Source organism: Lycorma delicatula, chromosome 4 (assembly GCF_047948215.1).
Source record: "Lycorma delicatula isolate Av1 chromosome 4, ASM4794821v1, whole genome shotgun sequence".
Classification (NCBI taxonomy): Eukaryota; Metazoa; Arthropoda; class Insecta; order Hemiptera; family Fulgoridae; genus Lycorma; species Lycorma delicatula.
The window spans coordinates 19,042,332-19,063,858 of record NC_134458.1 but is presented as its reverse complement, the minus strand read 5'-3'; the positions used below and the strand labels follow the sequence as shown (position 1 = coordinate 19,063,858).

General features: G+C 29.4%; 1 protein-coding gene across 4 annotated transcripts in view; it reads left to right on the top strand.

The window, feature by feature from the left end:
- Nucleotides 1–21,527, top strand: part of Nipped-B (Nipped-B cohesin loading factor) — a 127,423-nt gene that overhangs the window by 25,280 nt on the left and 80,616 nt on the right. For all 4 annotated transcript variants that reach the window (XM_075362437.1, XM_075362439.1, XM_075362440.1 and 1 more), the window contains exons 4-8: nt 5,365–5,480; nt 6,791–7,432; nt 9,460–9,605; nt 12,918–13,089; nt 18,680–18,820. In XM_075362437.1, the coding sequence (XP_075218552.1) occupies nt 5,365–5,480; nt 6,791–7,432; nt 9,460–9,605; nt 12,918–13,089; nt 18,680–18,820 (1,217 nt within the window). The remainder of the gene's footprint in view (nt 1–5,364; nt 5,481–6,790; nt 7,433–9,459; nt 9,606–12,917; nt 13,090–18,679; nt 18,821–21,527) is intronic.

Below are 21,527 nucleotides of genomic sequence, written 5' to 3'. Positions count from 1 at the left end.
ATTCCAAACGTTGCCTGCCTGCACAATTTTTCCCATCTGCCTATCTGTCTAACATCAAAGCAACTATTCCAGGATGCCTTAATATGTGGCCTATCTGTGCTATTCAGTATTTTATATTACTCCTGCTTCGTCCATCTTTAGTAATTCTACTTCCCAAATAACAAAATTCTTCTACCGCCATAACCTTTTCTCTTCCTATTTTTATATTCAGTGGTCCATCTACACTATTTTTACTACATTTCATTACTTTCGTTTTGTTTATTTTCATGCGGTAATTCTTGTGTAGGACTTCATCCATGCCATTCATTGTTTCTTCTAAATCTTTTTTATTCTCAGCTAGAATTACTATATCATCAGCAAATTGTAGAATCTTTATCTTTTTACCTTGCACTGTTACTCTGAATCTAAATTGTTCTTTAACATCATTAACTGCTAGTTGTATGTAAATATTAAAAAATAACAGGGATAGAGAACATTCTTGTCAGACTCCTGTTTTGCTTCTTTTTTTATGCTGTTCGATTATTGTTGCAGTTTGGTTCCTGTAAATATTAGCAATTGTTCTTTCATCTCTATACTTGAACCCAAAATTTTTTAAAATTCTGTTTATTTTATTCCAGTCTATGTTATCAAATGCCTTTTCTAAGTCTATAAATGCCAGTTACTGTATGTCTGACATAAAAAACAGGGTTTTTTACCCCAATTTATTGGTTTTCACCCTGGATTTCTCAAAAACTACTACTGATACGTTTCTGGAACCTATTTTAATTGATTGTTCAGGTCAAAAACCATAAGAAATCACTAATTCTGTCCCTTAATTAACATCCTAAAAATTTTAGTACAACCTCATTTCACCAGGATAGCTGAAATCTTTAACTAGCCATAACTTGCAAACAAAGCATTTTAGGATATATGTTTATCTGAAATTTTCTATTTTCACGAGTAGAATAGGTTATGAAAGTCCCGGGAGAACTTAATGATACACTCTGTACATTAGTAATCTATGATGCAAATATTAAAAGAAATGTAGTTATGTTACACTATACTAATAGAGAATTGACCATAATTTTTCTTTTCATATAATTCACAAAAATGCAAAATTTTTAATTAAATAAGAAAGAAAATATTAAATAAATAATTTTTGTAATGTTTCATTACGATAATGCTAAATTAGTCAAAAGGTTAATTTATAACAATGAACACTTATTAATCTTCTTTTCTTGTTCTTTTATTTTTTGTTAGAAATCACAATCATATTTCTGTTTTAATACATGATCTCCCTTAAATTGCAGCTTGATATTATGTAGCCTATATCTCGCCTTTTGTTGGGCAGACACTTATATTATTAATTTATAACCTTGAAAATTAGTGTATCATGTTTAATTAGTATACTAATAATCATTTTTCATTTTAAAAGACTGATAAAATTTAAAAAAAAAAAAACTTATAAACAAAAGTCATTACAAATTGTATGAGCCTTTATTTCAGTACTGAGTATTGAATTTGGAGTCAGTAAAGATCTCCAAAGTCCACAAGAAATACTCCTGAATTTTTTCTAGACTCTGGTTTCTGTTGCTTCTTAATTCAGTAATTTCGCTGTTTTGAGTTTGATGTTTGGAAAAATGATAGGTATTTTATGCTGTTTTTATGTATGGAATAGTGCTGCCCAATAGGATAATTTTATGTACATTCTACACAGCAAATATCCTTATGCTCTTCAGAATATTCTTTTCATATTAAGTTAGTTATGGCCTTATCTTACCCCACCGGGTTGGTTTAGTGGTGAACTCGTCATTGCAAATCAACTGATTTCAAAGTAGAGAGTTCTAAGGTTCAAATCCTAGTAAAGGCAGTTACTTTTATATGGATTTGAATACTAGATCATGGATGCCGGTGTTCTTTGGTGGTTGGGTTTCAGTTAACCACACATCTTGGGAACAGTTGACCTGAAACTATTCAAAACTACACTCCATTTACATTCACATATCATCCTCAGATGTAATTCCTTACATTTGTTCCTAAGGCTAAATAGAAAAAAGAAGAGAGGAGGTATGCCTTATCTTGGGGAAAAAAAGTATATATATTTTTATATTAGACTGTGTTGTGTTTGTTTTTATTTTTTAAATAATTAGATGGTAGTACTGTAATTATCTTATTTCAGTAATGGAAGTATATATATATATATATATATATAAAAACTTCTTTTTTTTAATGCTTATTTTGGTTTTGTTTAATTTTAGAAGTAATACATTTAAGTTCTAAATAGATAGTAACATCTCTTTTTTATGAGATTATTGTGGAAAAGATATCTATTTATTATAGACAATAAGTTATTTCTTTTAGAGAAGTGAAAATATTTTAAATGTTACATTTATACAAGTAATAAGAAACAAATGTAATAAGAAAATTTTTAGCATAGTCCAAAACTTCCATTCATTGACCTTACATATATGAGAGTTGGCTGAAGAGACAGCTGCTTAGCATGATAAATCAAAATAGTACATCGGTTACCAAAATAACACATGTGAACCCAAGTCAAATTTGCATTTCCATGTTTATACCTGCGCATAATCACACTTACTGTTTAAACACTGATTTATTTCAAACTACATTAGGGTGCTTTGAGTAAGTGATTAAATTGTGGTCATTGGCTTATTATTTTTGTTATTAATAAGTAACCTGCTTTATATTCATTGATCTTATCAGTTGAGCTTATGTTGTGGCACATTTCTCCCTCATGCTGTTTCTCGAGTGCCTGTTTTTACTAATATGAGGAAAATTAAAAACTAAAAGAAATATTTTTGATTTCCCAATTAAGACACTACTAACAATAACTTTACAGTCCAGAAGTGTTTGGTTTTTTAAAGATAATTCACCACATAAGCTCAAGGTTTTGCATGGGAATATTCTATAAAATATTAATAATGTAAGAAGAATGCCATATATATATCCAAGACAAAAGTATAACACAATTTTCCACCAACAGAGGTGAATATAGACAGATACAATAACAAAAAAATAATTGATTTTACTAAGTTTGTGTGTGTGTGTTACTGGTCATATTTCCTTCAGTGCAAACAAATCAATTTAACTTATTGTTACAGTAAGAGGTAGCTAAACACTGAGTCACTATTTAAAATTCACAAGAACTGTTGGGAAAACAAAAATGCCCTTTTTTACTTTCTTTAAAGTATAGTAGATACTCATGATCCAAGTATTGTTTTGTGTGATGGAACTCATGCAAACAAACACACACCAAGCATTTATCATATATGTGATGTATATTTGTAAACTTTCAGGTATTGTTGAATGTATATTGGTTTTACCTTTTGACCAGGTTGAGTCATTGGATATAATTTCAGAGTGTGATAAAATCTCTTTGATATGAATGAAAAAAAGAAGTAAAAATGTTAAGAGATTTTTAGGAGCAGATTTATTTAAATCTAAAAAGTTCTGAAAATTTTTGGTGAAACTTCTTTTATTTTTCTTAATATTTATCTTTTTTTTGTGTACATTCATATGACTATTCTTTCAAAAGTACAGACACAATTTTTTGGGACCTGTTGTAGAACATTTGAAGCAGAAACATAAAGACAAGTACTCCCATCTATATAGGTTTGAAATGTAAGAATTTCTGCCAAAAAATGCTGTGTTGGAGACAAAAGTAGTTATTACTGTTAAATTTCAGTTGTGTACATTCTTTATTCTCTTAGTAATACTGTTTTCTCAGTAACAGTGTACAGTAAGTAACATTTTGAGTTGTTTTTTCTTATGTCCAAAAATTTCCAATTGGATTTAAGTCTGGGTAGTGCTTGGCCACAAGAGCACTTTAATCTATCGTTCTTTGAAAACATTTTTCACTTTTTTGGCAATGTGGCTTGGTGCTAAATCTTGTTTTAACACTTCATTGCAATGTGGGGATTGGTTTTGAAATTGTGACAATCCTTTCCTTCAAAATCTTGATACGTACTTTTCAATATACCATCTACTGGAAGTAAAGGACAAGGGCCTTCAAATATGTAACAAACCCCAAAAAATTTTTTTCTGGAAATTTTTAATTGAATGTTAGATATGAGCCGATGATCTATTTTCATCTGATGCTTTTTTTATATGCAGAACTACTTTCCCCTGAACATAAAAGCATGGCACGTTGGAAAACATATATTTTTTCCCGTCTTTATCCAGTTAGCACATGTTTTGGCCTATAAGAGCCTTTTTTTTTTTGCATATTGCTGATGTTAAAGCTCCTTTTTAGCTGCCCAAAGTGCTTTCCGTTTGGCTGCAACAGCTTCAGGTCTCAGTTGTGTATAACTCTGTTTCACTGGCTGCTAATTCTCAATTTAAGTCCACAGCAGATAATTTTGCATCAAGTTTACTTTTCCTCACTAATAACCAATCTTTTTTTCGAGAAGTTCTTCTTTTATAACGTTTGCCTTTCCTTTGAGGTGAAAAGGAACCAGTCTTTTTAAATTGTTTTGAAATGGCATTTGTTGTCCCTAGTTCAATACCACACTCAGAAGCTATTTGTCCTTGCGTTGTAGTGGTCTGCTCAAAAAGAGAAACAATCTTCAGACACTTTCTTGGACTTATGTCCATTATATTATATTTGAGACACACAAAACAAAAAGTATGAAAATATGATTGTGTAATAAAAAGCAAAAAAGCTTTTATAAACCCTATTTTTAATATGAAAATTGCTAAATAACCAAAGACCAATAACTTGACATTATACAAACAACTTAAAAAATTGCTGTGTTGAAGCAGTATAGCTGCTTGAAGCTATACTGCACACTATCACAACATAGAAATAAACAAAAAATTCCTGTGTTTGGATTAATTTGCATGCTACTGTACCTGTTCAAAAAAATATTTAGAAAACTATCTTTGCTGTTAAGTTTATTGCATGGGAACATCTTAGTAAATAAAATATTAATTATAGGTATACAGTACTCTCCAAAAACTTATTGTCACATGGCCCACCAGTTTATGAAAAGATTAGTCTGAATGGATTAATTGAAGGAAAGTTGGTGGTATGTTGCTTAACTTTATCTCTATCACATTGCTTATATTTTTGAGGAAGAACAGAAATATCCCTCTAAACATTGAATTACACTTATATTAATGTAAAAATGAGCTGTGGTTCTCTGTAACAAATCCTTTTGTCTGAATTAATAAGTAATTTAAGAATATTTATTGTTTATTGTTTTCATATTTACTGTTGATAATTAGTAAGTTTTAACTTCAATTAGATTATGAATTATGAAATATGTATACCTATTGAATGCCATGTATGTATATTTCTAATAACTGATTACTAAAATATAAGCAAATAAACAGTTATATTATTATTTTAAATTGTAATTTCAGAGAACTGAAGGATCATTATGCGGGAACTGAGCCTCCAGTAGATCAACAGCAGAACGTTCCAGAACTTTTGAAGGCTATACTTCATTGGAATCCTAACGTTTTTAAAGGGCCAGTGGGTATGTAATGGCAGTTTAAAAGTAAAAATCAATCATTTGTAAATATTATGTCAGAATCTTGTATAATTTTTGGTGTTTAAAATTTTAGTTTAAGTTTTTTTATTTTGTCCTTGTTTTTAGTATTTAGTTTGAGTTTTAATCTTGTTTTTAAATTTCTACTTTACATTTTTATTTTGTTTTAGTTTTTTATTCTATTAGATTTTGTATTTATGTTTCATGTTTTGTTTTCTGGGTGGTTTTATATAATTTTTAATTGTGAATTTTTCAAATTTAGTTTCTTAAAATACATGCGTCGTGTTCAGGCGATGATAGAACCGAAGTGTTTTTCATCCTGCAAAACACAAAAAAAAAATAATAAGAATATTGTTATTGTGTTTACTTGTAGAGATTCAGGCTTTTTTTGGTCATATCTTGCTATTATGATTTATTAGAAATGCAATATAGTCATCACCTGTGACTTACAGTTTAATATATATATGCAAAACTATCAATTAAACATTTGTTTCCTTTTTCTGAATAGATTTTTCTTATGCATTTCAAACATAGAATTAATCTAATTGTTTAAAACGTCAGTTTAATTCAGTGAATGTCACCTAAAACTTAGGTAAATTACTTACAAGATTTATAACATTACTAGTTAGTGGGTTTAGGAACTTCGATTTTAATTTAATATTAAATTCATTTAGTAAGAGAACATTCAATGTTTAGATTGATTTAAGAATAATTGTAAAAAACTAATAACTGCTAGGATGCAAGAGATCTATGATAAGCAAGTCTAGTACAATAACAATTTAACAGGATTCTAACTCCTGTAGTTGTAAGATGTTACATAGTAATACATTATTAATTTCTTTATTTGTATTAGTTGTAAATTCATTTTTTATGTACTCCTGCAGGTAGTTTGCATGCAGGTAATGATCTTATTGAGATAGTTCAGTACTACCTGCAGGAGTACATGCAGAATGAATTTATGAAAATTAGATTTATTCTGCTCTTAAAAGCATTGAAAAAAGTTATTTCTATTAAATTAATATTTTCTTCATGTCTCACATGAATGATTACAAAAAAGAAAAAAAAACAAGAAAAGTAAAAATCTACAGAATAGCGTCACCCAGGTTAAGAATTTAATTAAATTAAGAAACAAAATAATACCTTTTTGGGTTTACCTAAAAGATGTGAAGATCTGATAGCTGAAATATACACCTTGGAAACGTGTATAATGAAGTGCCTCATAGCTTACAAAATATATATAAAACATGTTCAGTAGTTTTATAGAAACATACTTATAATATTTTCAATATTTGTTGCAGCCAATTCACCGCGCCCACCTCAGACGTGGAACACAAGCCCTGGTTCTTGTCAGGGACATATACAAAATCAGCAGATTCAAGGTCAATCAAATTTATTGCTAAAGCAACAAGTCCAGTTGTCTCCAGCGCCTGGATATGACCAAGTTTCGTCATCTCCATCTTACCCAAGTCCATGTGCATCAAGACATACGCCTCAAGGTTCACCTGCACATCCTGCCCCAGCTCGTTTACCTCTTGCACCACCTTCTCATATAACATCTCATAATTTAGGTCCACCTCATACACTGACCCCTCCGCCTTCATTAACACCAACTGCACCTGCTACACCTGCATTCTGTGATAGAAAACAACTGGTGATTTCACCTCAAATATCAGATGGTAACTCTAATGAGAAGGAACCATCATTACAATCTGTAGTCATCAAGGAAGAACTTGAACTGGATATGATTAAAGAGGAGCCTGTTCAAAATTTATCTGTTAATAGCAGTCAGCCATTGATTTCTGGTGGAGGAGCAGCAACTGGTGGGGGAGGAGGAATTAACAAGTACTCTGTACCTATTAGAGATAACATAAATAGTAGTGAAACACCACTACCTCCTCCTCCATCCAGCATACCCAGAGCCCATGCTCCGCTTATGCCAGGTAAAATATTTATGTTCTCTATGTCCATTGTATCAGAATTTACTTTGATGCTTAATTATTTATATTTATTTTGTATTATTTAAAATTTTACCGGGTATTACGCTATAAAGGAAATACCAGGAAACAATACAGTGGACTACTAACTGACCCAACCAGGACTAAAGAGATTTCAATTTCAGTTAGTAGCAGTAAAAAAATTATAAATAAATAACACATTCAATGTACTACATTAATTTAATAGAAGACAATAAAAACAATTGTTTATATTTTACGTAATTATAATTATGTACACATTTTGCTAGTTCACCTTATCAGTACCTATGGTTTTAATTTTTGTTCCATATAAAGAACAACTGTTACACTTTGTATCATTCAATAAACAAAAGTATCAAAATTAAATGTATACTCAGAAACAACTTGAGAGTCAATATTAGTGAAGAGTGTAATCAAGTAGAAAAAATTAACTTAGATATTTTTATTACAAATGTCATCTGCTAGTGAAATATGTTTATAAAGTTGTTTTAAAGAAATTCATAAAATATATTGGTTAAAATCCTTCTTTCATTTTTTAATTGCCTTTATTTTATTTCTTAAAATACCATCTAGATGGTTTGCGCTATCATAGAACAATTTAATTAGTGTTATATTATTTTGAATGTTAAATAATGTAAAATCTGACTGCCATTCTAAAAGATTTTATTGCCATTTCTTGGGCTAAATTTTTTTTCAATAGTGGTGATTAATGTTAGTTTCATCTTAAAACTATCATTAATCAGTCAAATATTTAAATATTAAATCAATGTATACTCTGCATAAATAAAATGAACAAACTTCCCTGAAGTTTATTCTTTTTCTTTATGAAAAGTTTATTATTTTTCTTTACACAGAGTATATTTTAAAATATTTAAATTGATTTACTGGGAGGTAGATGTGACAACTTGTAACATGTAGAAATGAGTTAACTGTGTTGGTTGCTGCTTTGTGTTTTCAAAGTTAAATTCTACAAAATTTATTAAATAAGTTTTGCATGCCTATACTCATCGAAGATCAATTTTACAAAATTGGAGCTCTGATCTGGCTCATTTTAAAGTAGCTTGTAATGTACCCATTAATTGTACATTTGACATTTTTATTTTTACAAATTCTTTTTGTGTTTATGAATGGATATTTTAGTTCAAATCACAATTACCTTATTCACTTCTGTTGAACAATTTTGTCACGGAATACAGTTATATTAATGTTCAATTTTTTTTTATAATTGCAGATTTAATAAAAATGTCCTTTCCACTCATTAACAGCAGTGGGGGGAGAAAAAAAAAATATATATTTTATTTAAACAAATAATTAATAATTATCAAGATTCCTAAACTGTCTCCCTCAAACCATTAATATTCATAACAACTGCGACCTTCTTACATAACAGACATGACTAACTTTATACTGTGATGGTGGCCAGTTGTTGTGATTTTAATATTTTATAACTTTACATTCTACATCATTTAATTTTAATAATCTGAAATTGAAGAATAACTTTTCCTGAGGATGGTTGAATGACTGAAAGTGCAGAAAAGAGGATGCACTCGAATTGTTGGTAAGGTTGAATTTCATTTATTTATATATAAACTTTTTTATTCTCATATAAAAATTGTTTACTGTAAATATTTAATATTCTTTGTTTAACATTTTCACAAGTGAATATCACTAAATAGTTTCAAACACCATGGTAACCGTAAATAGTTGAAGCAGTTATGGTAATGCAATCTTATCATTAAAATACTATTTTCAGGTGATATCAACTTACAGAACAGACAGAAATTATTGTTTAGCGGTTTGATTAATTATGGTAAATTTACTTATGTTTTCTTAAAATTATATTTTTAGTTGAACCTTTAGTTTAACTTTTGTACGACACATAATATATTGTAAAATTAGTTTTAGTTCTCTTGGCAAGGCTCAGTTACTATTTTTATATTTTGTAATTTTAATTTTATAATTTTTCAGTCTCTACTTGAATTTTGTTATTCTAGGTTCATCACCTGCACAAGCAAGCATCGCTCCTATGTCTCAAGACAAGGATTCTACTGTTGCAATAGATTATGATAAAAGAAGCAGTTCATTATTGAACTCAAAAATGAAAGAACCTGTTGTCAGGTTAAATAGGTTAACAATGGAGGTTTGTATAAATACTAATGATCTTCATAAGTAGCTTATCATATACTACTGAAAAACAAGATTACTGTTACACATTACTATATTAATATGTGTAATTAGAAAAAAAAATGATATAAAATAAATGTACATCAGTTTCAAAATTTATAAACCCATTACTTCCACACTTGACACCTGGAAGAAGAATTGGCTCTAAAGTTTGAAATTTATGTTTGATTAATACGTCTTTAGTTTTTTGTTTGTTTTTTTTTTATTTAATATGTTCCTTATAATTTTTACATTAAAATAAAGAACAAAGATTTAGAGAGTTTGCAAACCATTGTTTAAATTTTTGAAAGAATACCTGTAAACATCTTGCCTTTTAATATATTATCGCCTGCTCCATTTCTTAATAATGATTCCTTTTATTTGTATTTTAATTGGCATTTTAACTGTCAGAGTAGTTAATAATCATCATCAATTTAAAGAAATGTTAACATCATGGAGTAAAACTGCTGTATCTAATACCCTTTAATTTTGGTAATTAACCGGTAGTAAACATGGCTTTGGTATCACCATTTTATGCTTACTTCACACATTTTATTTTCCAGGGTTCTGCTTCCTAGTTATTGTAAGAGATGCAGTCTAATGTCTTGGGAATTTTGTTCTGCAACTGAGGAAGTCCAACTTCAAGTTGTAGTTATATTTGTAGCCCAGTAAAATTAATAGCTTAATTTCAATGTTAAAAAAAGACATAATAATAATGATATTTTATGTCATTCATTTTTGACAATTAGTAAATAATCACGATAGTACACCAGTTTACAAATACTATGTTATTAGCAAGTGATCAAAATCAAAATGGACTAAAAACATAATAATTAAAGTAATAAATGTTAACTGGAAAGCATAATCAGTATGAATCCATTAAAACAAATAAACTTGATATAATTAATTGCAAATAAAAATATAACTGTGAGGTAATTAAACTTAAATTTACCACAGTTAGTTTATTTGTAAAATATTGTTTGTTATCACACGCCTAACATTTTGTTTTTCATAAAAATGCCATACGTTCACTTTTATAACACCATGGCTGTTATGTAATTTGCTCTTGTCCAAACCAATGACAAAGTTTTGCTTTTAAAGAAATAGTTATAATATTTATTTGCTAAAACGATATTTATCCTTTGGACTTTTTTTCATTTCAAAAAAATGGTTAGTATTGAATGACATTAAAAATGTTATAAATTAGGAAAGTAGATGTTTAGTTTTTTAAGTAGTAGGTGGTAATAGTATTAAAACCTTATGACTAATCCACAAATGACACTTGTTATCATCAGTTAACCCTGATTGTATAATTCCAGTCATCGAATTGAAGCATTTTCTTTAACAATTATACAACGGTAGTAATCATTGAATGACTTGCAGTAGTATATGAATGTTAATTCATATACCTACCGAACGAAAAACAAGCAGGAAATACAGTAAAATCTGATTATCTAATGTTTGTGGTTATCTAAGGAAGCAACCGGTTTTATATAAAAGTATATAAAACCGGTAAATTTTTTACCGGAAATTTTTACCTAGTCATATGACTGCATTTTACCCTCTTCCCCTATAGAATTCATGTGCTGCTGTATTTTTACCGTTTTTCACAGGTCACTAACATGTTGGAATGTTGTGGCTCCTGATCAGCATCCTTTTTGGATGACTATCCACACCGATCAGTGTCAGTTTATCTATCATATTTAATCTTGTTTTATTGAGAGTCAGCCGGTTCAGATGCGTGTTGTTATGCTTGGATTCAACATTTTTCCAACAGATGGGCAATGATTAACTTGTAGGGGAGATTTTTTTTGTAATTCTTTGAACTCCAGCTTTCGGTGTTATTTTTTCCCTATTGTGTTTTTAAAAAATAGTTAATAACTTTACCAAAAATTTAATTTTAATAATCATGGTAATTCCATTTTCAACATAAAGATTGTAAGATATGTTAGTTTAAAAAAATGTTTTGTTTCTTTACAATAACTCAAAATGTGGTTATTATTTTTTATGGCAAAAAAAAAAGTTATAAATAAAATGTATATTTTTTTTTCTTTTAAAGGAAAATTAATAGCTCACTAGATTTAGGAATTAGTCTAAATATAGAATTTCAAGCTTTCAGTAAACTATAAATAATTAACATTTATAAATAACATTACAATTGAATAAAAATAATTCTGATTTTTTTTTTTAACATAATTATCTTCACAAATTATGACTCATTAAAAAAAAATAGTAATGTTGTTACTATTTTTTTCTTATTTTTTTGTATTGGATTCAATTTAAAAGCCATCAAAAATTTACGATCACCGTCCAGGAATTTCTCTTTAGTACACTCAAAGTCAGTAGTGTTTTTTTCAATGGCAAATAATTATTATTGTGATGTTCACGGCATTCCTGAACACCACAAATCTGTACTGGTCTGCATTTCTTTTTCAATGTTTTTTTTTTTGGTATTGCAATATTTGGTAACCATTTTCTGGACTGTCATCATCTAGTTCACACTTTCCCTTCAACAGATAAAACATCTTTCTCATCATGCTGTCATTTATGATCATAGTCACTCTTTTCTTTCCATCTTGATGACTTTTATTACAAAACTTATTCATGCTATCCACCATAACTTTCAGTTTTGACTAGTCATGACTAAATCATGAACCATAAAAACTTGAAGCAGCAGAAGGAAGAAAATGAAGATTGTAAAAACACCAGGTGTGTACTTAGCAGAAAAAAGCTACAGTATTTTATTGTCCATCATGTCCAGATCAATCAGCTGTGTGTATAATCCTGTGTTTTAATAACTTGCATAGAATTTTAAGGAAATTTATTTTTAACTGACATTTTATTATTTTTGTTACTTATTATCTTCTTTCATCTTTAATATTTTTAATTTAATTTTGTGCTTATATCATTCATAATTTTATATTTAGGTTTTTCAGTTAGTTTATAAGGAATTCTTTTTGAGTTTAATTCTGAATGTCATTGAAAACTAATTATTAGTTAATATTTGATAAAAGTTGCAAGCTTTGGTTCTTATAAAATAATCTAAGCTGTAGAATTTTACTAATATGTTGATAGCAACAAAAAAAGGATTGTGAACTTTAATTGCCTCCAAAATGATAATATTTGTAGTTAACTTCCAAACATTCTTTCAAAATTTTTTTTTTTATTTTCAATCACTTTTAATCTACCTTTATAGTCTCAATTACACAGCAAGTTTTTATAAAATGTTTATTTAATATAATTTGTATTGCGTTTCACACTATATTTTAGTTTTTATTTTTTATTTCAGGATTTAATGCAAAGAAGTATGAAATCTTCCGTAAAGAATAATGACATTGGAGCAACAAAGAATCATCACCCTTACCGAATTGAGTCTGGTTCGGAGAGTGAAGATGAACCTAGGAGCAAGAACAAATACTTCAAAGCCAGAGAAAAAGAACGAGAAATTCAGAGAAGAAAAGGTATTCCTTCTCATAATTTGCTGATTGAATCATAACTGAACTAACATAAGCCCATCTTACTTACACTATGTTGTTAACTTTTAGAAATAGATAATTTTAAAATAGTAAAGTTTAAAAAAGTCATTTGTAATATGTTCTGTTAATTTGCAGTTCAAGTTTTACTTGTACTACATATATTTTTAAATAATATAAAGAACCACATATCCTAAATTCTCATTAAAGAAAATGGTACTTAGTAGATATAATAGAATTGTTGCTATAATTTTACCAAGCCTTCCTTAGTAAAATATTCCATAGGTAAACTAGTCCCCCGTTCAGATCTCCGGGTGGGGACTACTAAGGAAGGGGTTACCAGAAAATTAAAAATTACATTTTATGAGTCAGAGCGTGGAATGTTAGAAGTCTAAAAAAGGTTGGTAGGTTAGTAAATTTAAAGAGGGAAATAGATAGGATGAATGTAAATGTAATAGGAATTAGCGAGGTTCAGTGGGAATAGGAAAACTATTTTTGGTCAGGTGATTTTAGAATAATTAACTCGGCTTCAAATAATAGGCAGGCAGGAGTAGGTTTCGTAATGAACAAGAAGATAGGGAAGAGAGTAGAGTATTTCAAAATGCATAGTGATAGAAACATTGTAATAAGGATAAAATCAAAACCTAAACCAACGATTGTTAACATCTATATACCTGCAAGGGCCCATGATGATGATGATGAGGTAGAGTGTGTATACGAAGAAATTGACAAAGTAATTAAACACATAAAAGGGGATGAAAATTTAATAATAGTTGGAAATTGGAATGCAAGCATTGGGAAAGGCAAGGAAGGAAATATAGTGGATGAATACGGGCTGGGCAAAAGGAATCAAAAAGGCTTATAGAGTTTTGCATGAAGTATAATTTAGTAATTGCGAACATTCAATTTAAAAATCATAATAGAAGAATATACAAATGGAAAAAGCCAGGTGATACTGCAAGGTATCAGGTAGATTATATCATGGTTAAGCAAAAATTTAGAAATCAACTCGTTGACTGCAAAGCTTACCCAGGAGCAGACATTGATAGCGACCATAATTTAGTGTTAATGAGATGTAGATTGGAGTTCAAAAAATTGAAGAAGAGGTGTCAGATGAATCTGTGGAATTTAGAGGAGATAGAGAAGATTTTTGAGGAGGACATCGCAAGAGGTCTGAGTAAAAAAGATAACGTAGAAAATGTAGAAGAAGAATGGGAAAATGTTAAAAAGGAAATAGTTAAATCAGCAGAAGCGAACTTAGGCGGAACACAGAGAACTGGTAAAAAACCTTGGATTTCAGGGGATATATTACAGCTGATGGATGAACGTAGAAAATATAAGAATGCTAGTGATGGAGAAAGTAAAAGAAACTATCGACGATTAAGATATACTATAAATAGGAAGTGCAAACTAGCGAAAGAAGAGTGGATTAAAGAAAAGTATTCAGAAGTGGAAAGAGATATGAACATTGGTAAAATAGACAGAGCATACTGGAAAGTTAAGGAAAATTTTGGGGTACATAAATTAAAATCTAATAATGTGTTAAACAAAGATAGTACACTGATATATAATACAAAAAGCAAAGTCGATAGGTGGGTGGAATATATTGAAGAGTTGTATGGAGGAAATGAATTAGAAGATGGTGTTATAGAGGAAGAAGAGGATGAAAGGGGATAAACAATACTGAGATCTGAGTTTAAGAGAGCATTAAAAGATTTGAATGGCAGAAAGGCTCCTGGAATAGACCGAATACTTGCAGAATTACTGCGCAGTGCAGGTGAGAAAGCAATTGATAGATTATACAAATTGGTGTGTATATATTATACAAAAAATATATAGATTAAAAATATTAGTGTGTAAATATTTTACAAAAAAGATGATAGTTCCATCAGACTTCAAAAAGAGTGTTATAGCCATGTTACCAAAGAAAGCAGGAGCAGATAAATGTGAAGAATACAGAATAATTAGCGGAGTGGAAGAAGTGTTAGGAGAAGACCAATTTGGTTTCAGGAAAAGTATAGGGACAAGGGAAGCAATTTTAGCGTTCATCTTAATAGTAGAAGGAAGATTAAAGAAAAACAAACCAACATACTTGGCATATATAGACCTAGAAAAGGCACTTGATAACGTAGACTATAATAAAATGTTCAGCATTTTAAAAAAATTAGGGTTCAAATTCAGAGATAGAAGAATAATTGCTAACATTTATAGGAACCATACAGCAACAGTAATAATTGAAGAACATAAGAAGGAATCCGTAATAAAAAAGGGAGTCTGAAGAAGATGTTCCCTATCTCTGTTACTTAATCTTTACATTGAACTAGCAGTTAATGATGTTAAAGAACAATTTTGATCTGGAGTAACAGTAGAAAGTGAAAAGATAAAGATGCTGTGATTTGTTGATGATATAGTAATTCTAGCTGAGAGTAAAAAAGATTTAGAAGAAACAATGAACGGCATGGATGAAGTCCTATGCAAGAACTACCACATGAAAATAAACAAGAACAAAACGAAAGTAATGAAAATGTAATAGAAATAACGAAGATGGACCACTGAATATAAAAATAGTGAGAGAAAAAATTATAGAGGTAGAAGAATTTTGTTATTTGGGAAGTACAATTACTAAAGTTGGACAAAGCAGGAGCAATATAAAATTCCCAATAGCACAAGCGAAATGAGCCTTAATTCAGAATTATAATTTGTTTACATCAAAAATTAATTTAAATGTCAGTAAAATATTTTTGAAAGTATATGTGTGTGTATAATAGCTTTATATAGAAATGAAACTTGGACGATCAGAGTACCTGAAAAGAAAAGAGTGGAAGCTTTTGAAATGTGCTTCTACAGGAGAATGTTAAAAATCAGATGGGTGGATAAAGTGACAAATGAAGAGGTGTTGCGGCTAATTGATGAAGAAAGAAGCATTTGGAAAAAATATAGTTAAAAGAAGAGACAGACTTATAGGCTACATATTAAGGCATTCTGGAATAGTCGCTTTAATATTGGAGGGACAGGTAGAAGGAAAAATTGTGCAGGCAGGCATCGTTTGGAATATGTAAAACAAATTGTTAGGGATGTAGGATGTAGGGGGTATACTGAAATGAAACGACTAGCCCTAGATAGGGAATCTTGGAGAGCTGCATCAAACCAGTCAAATGACTAAAGACAAAAAAAAAGAAAAAAGTTACTATAATGTTTTTATGGGATGAAGAAAAATAATATAATGTAATAATATAAAATAACGTAAAGGACTTGCTGTTACATTTCAATTAGACTGCTTAGTTAAATTGCTGGGTCCCTCCAATTAAACTGATTCTGTCATTTAAACAGAAAAAAATGTCAGTTGCCTTTGTTGTTAGATATCATTTTCTGTGTTAAAAAAAAATGCACTTGATACATTTTTGTTAAAATACAAGGCATAACCAGAAATTAAGCACCATTTTGTTATTAAAAAAATGCATGTAATTTTCAAAGGAATAATCTTATTATTACATGGAAGACCATCCCTTTAACTACTTCTCCACATAATTTCCACCATTTTTAAGGCACTTTTCATATTATTTTAATCAGTTTTTTCATTCATTTCTCAAAGAATGGTGCCACCATTCAAGATAATCACTATTGTAAAGCATTTTTCACATTAGTATCGTCATTGAAACACTGACTAGCTAGGGATTACTTAAGATGGGGAAACAAGTACTAGTCTCTCGGCACCAAGTCAGGACTAAAAGGTGGGTGCTTCAGTTGCTCCCAGTCAAATTGTTCAATCAGACTTTGCCTAATTGCTTGGTTTTCTGAACCTGCTTCAACACTTTCGGCACCCAATGAGAGCAGAGTCTGTGATAGCTTAGGTTTTGTGTTACGGTTTCATGCAGAACTGTTTGTGAAATTTCTGGGAACTCAATACATAACAAAATTGTAAACTCTTAGATTTCTTTAATTTTCTCATCCACTCATGTAACCAATAATCATTCACTATGGAATAGCACCCACTCCTTTCTTGCCATGCATATTACTGTGACCCTCATTGAACTGCTGCATCCAATTTCTAATCACTCCATCATTCACAGCTATTTCACCATAAACTTCACTAATTTGGCAGTGAATATCAGCTGGTTTGACATTTGTCGCATTTAAAACTGATAACTGCCCTAATTTCTCAATCAGCGGGTTTCTCAGTCAACTAGAACATTTCAGACGATGTTTAATCAACTATTAGTAAACATCACTGTACTTGTAATGATGTCTATCAAAAGCCAACGAATGAGAGAATGTGGCACGCATGTTCAGAACTGTGATTGCAGTGCTGCGGTGGTGATAAAAGGAAATAGTATTTATTTTCCATATATGCCTCACATTATTTCATGATTTTCAAACTCGCATTCATAGTTATAATTAGTCATGAATATATATTTTTTTTAAATGATCTAATCACATTTAATGTTGAATATCCTTAAATTGTAATGTGATTGAAAATGTAAATTAATTATAATATTGTTCAAGATCATATTATTAATTGAAATTAACTCATTTTTCTCCTTGCAAGTGCATACCCTAATACTTAAAAAAAATTTTGTAAAGCTAATTTTTTTTTACATTGAAGTTTGACAGATAAATGTAGCTTGTTTTAGAAGTATATTAGAATTATCTAAATCTGACAAAATAGGGCCTGTTTCTGTATATTCTGTAGTTTTATCAGTTCAACAACCTCTGATACTACAGGTTATTAGATATATATAATAATCAGGTCTAGTCATCAGGTGTTAAATAAATAAAAAATTTAACTGGGAATAAAATATTCACAGGTTGTGTGTATTTTACTGAAGTGTATGGATAAGAAATGGTAATTAGTGTGGTTTGGCGATTTGTTAATATTGTATTATTATTTTTTTTTTAATCTCTTCCGCTGGATAATTAAACAACATTAATATGAGACATTCACTATCACCATATTACTTGAAGTGGTTTTTCTTTTTTCTTCATGAAATGAAGCTTGAAGTAAAGTTATATGCCATTTTTGTTTCTAAGTATTTTTCTTCCATTGATTTTTATTTAATGATTGTATACTAGTTAAATTTCCTTCAGCCGATTATGATTAGCAATATTTGACTATTGAAATGCAAACAGAAACATAATAATTGTTACATGTACACAATATGTCTTCCCCAAGACACACATTGTACACCGAGCATTATTTCCACATAAATTACCAGTTATTAAACAGCTTGTATCTGTATGGAAATGTAATTTGTAGCTCTGTACTTTTAATTCTCACTTTTCTTTCTTGAAAATGAAAAATTCAATGTGGTCATCAAGATGACCACATTGAATTTTTTTTTTTTTTTTTTACTGTCAAACTAAAAGCGATATATGAAAGAAACTATCATTATAAGTATAAAATGTTATATTGTTCCTTTGGGCTGTTGGTAAGAAATGCAAAAAATTATTAGGAGGAAATCATTAAACTTATCTTGCCTAAAATGAGGTTTTCAGTACTTTTCTTAGAGGATAAAATTATGTTAAAGAATTTTTAGTAGTAGGTCAATTTATAGTTAAAAAAATATTGTTTTTATTTCAGAGAAAGATAATAGGAAGAAAATCGATAAAGATGACGAGTATTTACCAGATGAGTTTGAATCATCACTCAGTGAGAGAATTAAAAAGAGAAAAAGAAATAGTAGATGTACAGAAGAAAATAATAGTGCCTCACATAATGAAGGTAAATTTAAATTCTTTGTTTATGATTTGAAACTCTTGTTACAAAGTTAACTTACATTAAGTGTTTTAACAAAATATTTTGTGAGACTGTATTTCTGATGAATTTAGAAATGATTTTCACTCATGTGGCATTATTGGTGTGGTGTAAGATTTATGTAGAATTAATTCACTTTTTAATGTTCAATAATAATTATAATTAAGTAAGCTATTATTTTATTTATTACATTTTCTTACTCTGTGATAATCATGTTGTTTTAATTTCTAATACTGCCCTGTGTTGTTTTTATGTTGATATTTTCTTATGTAGGTGAGGGATATTCTGCATCTAACAACTATGTAGGGCCTACATGAAAGCAGTGCATTAGCACTATTGCTAAGACTACAGAGCGTAGTCTGTTTGAGAATATTTTGCTAGTGTGTACTTATCATCTATGCTTTAAATTAGTTGTGTTTATAACTTGCTATGCTGCTTTATGTTTTCTTGTTATTTAAAAACATTTGCAATTTATAAAAACCAAAGCAATGGCTTATTATTTCAATTTGTTATCATTTTAGCTGATCATCTCAGTCTGTGTCTGTCTGTATATATGGAATTATTATAAACAGCAACAGCTATTTTAACTTTGAAAGTCATCTTATTTTAACCATATGTAACAGTTTAGTCTTAACTTCAAATATCTACCCCGCCATGAAAAAACTTTTTTTTTTACATGCTCGAATGGATTTTATCATAAAAATACTTAACAAAATTAATAATTAAACAATTTTTTCTTTTTCATTCAGAAGAGTGAACAAAAATCCTGGTTCCCCTCCTTTTGACAATTTTTTTTTTATTAACGAGATGAGAAAGCATTTAAGCAAAATTTTCAAGCAATGAAAATTAAAGCAGATAAGAGTATTAAACTACTTTTTAAACTTTATGAAATTTCAAACAGTTTTTCCACTCATCTTGTGCCATTTTTTTTTTATGATTTATTTTCTGGATAAGTATTTTAACCAAAGATTCCAGAGAACAAGAATTATAGCCAGTAAAATTTGAAAAGGACTTTTTAGAAATTTTGATGGGAGTTTTGTAAGAGGTAACATCTGATATCCAGAGAAACACTGGTTTATCTGGATACCAGGTATTATCTGGATATTTTAATTTAGCTTTTAAAAGTTGCTCCTAGGATTTTCATTAGAGGTGTAGAGAAGAATGCTGGTTTGGTTTTCTTGATAAAATTTTAGTTTGCGATCCCTTCTTTCAATATTTGTACTTAGATAGGCTCAAAGAAAAACATATAGAAAACGTTAAACATATTTTGAAGTTAAAATATTTGTAAAAAAAAAGACAGGATCATCAAGATAAACAGATAAAGTAACATAATTATTTTTCATCAGTAGTGTATGACAGTAAAACAAGAGTATGTTTACAGTATATAATTTTTTATTTAAGATGATTAAAGGTAATGTAAAAAAGAAACAAAATTTTAATATTTAACTGTTGTACCTTAACATGCATTAAATATATGTTAATACTGTAATAATCTTTACTGTTATGAAGACTGCTATTAAAATTTAGGCGTTTTAAAACTTGTAATTCAGATTTTTTTAGTGTTCCTTTAGGTTTTGAATAGTAGTCACAATGTATTTCCATGTTATTACCATTAAATGAAGGTATTACCTGTAAATATTTACAAAACTAAATGCTTTTCAATTTGTTACAGTTTTACGAAAAAATATTACAGTTATTTATGTTGTATTGAAATTTATGCAGTATTAGAAGTTAATTTGATGCTGTTAATAAGTAGACAAATATCTGGTGGCCAAGGTAGACCTGTTTACAAACATCTAAGCCAATTAAAGAATTAATTCAGTCAGATCACCACATAATGCTACTTGTTAATGCACTTGCTTCTTGACTCCTCCTAAGCTTACCTGCTTATGTACGTGCTACTCTGCTGTGCTTGTAATAATTCTTGGGAATGGTTGTAAAATTCTACTTTTTGAGATTAAAATGTGTTTATATAAGAATTTATAAAGCAACTAGCGGACCCGACAGACGTTGTCCTGTACACACGTCTTTAATTCGAAAATTTCAAACTTTTTTGAATAAGCTGTAACAATCTGGACCGTTTTGATGAAAATTATTATTAAAAAGTTATTACAATATCTAACGTCATTACATGTACATTTATCACAATTTGACCAATCGATAGCGTGTGAGTATGTGTATACTGTATGAGTGACGTGAAATGTAGAAACTGTGTTAAATAGCAACTTAAACTTGTTTTAATTAAAGGTGAAAAAGCTTACACACAAGCTATTTTATAACATATATTTTTTAATTTACAAAAACTTAATTCATCGTAATGCCATTGGTTGTACAATATTTTTTGTTAATCCTTGAGAAGTATAAACGAACAAATTCGATGGTTTTCCAACTCTGGAACGCGCAACATATAATTGGCCGTGAGAAAAACATGGATTTTCTAAATCGAAGCCACAAATTGTCATTGTTTGGCCTTGTGACTTATTTATAGTCATAGCAAATGCCAAGCGGATTGGAAATTGCAAACGTTTGAATGGTATAGGTGAATCTGAAGCAATCGTGAAGGAATCCGTGGTAGAAGTACAACTTCACCTTGGAATTTTCCACTCAAAATAGTGGCTTCAAGAATGTTGCCCATGATTTTTTTTATAACTAATCGCGTGCCATTACACAATTT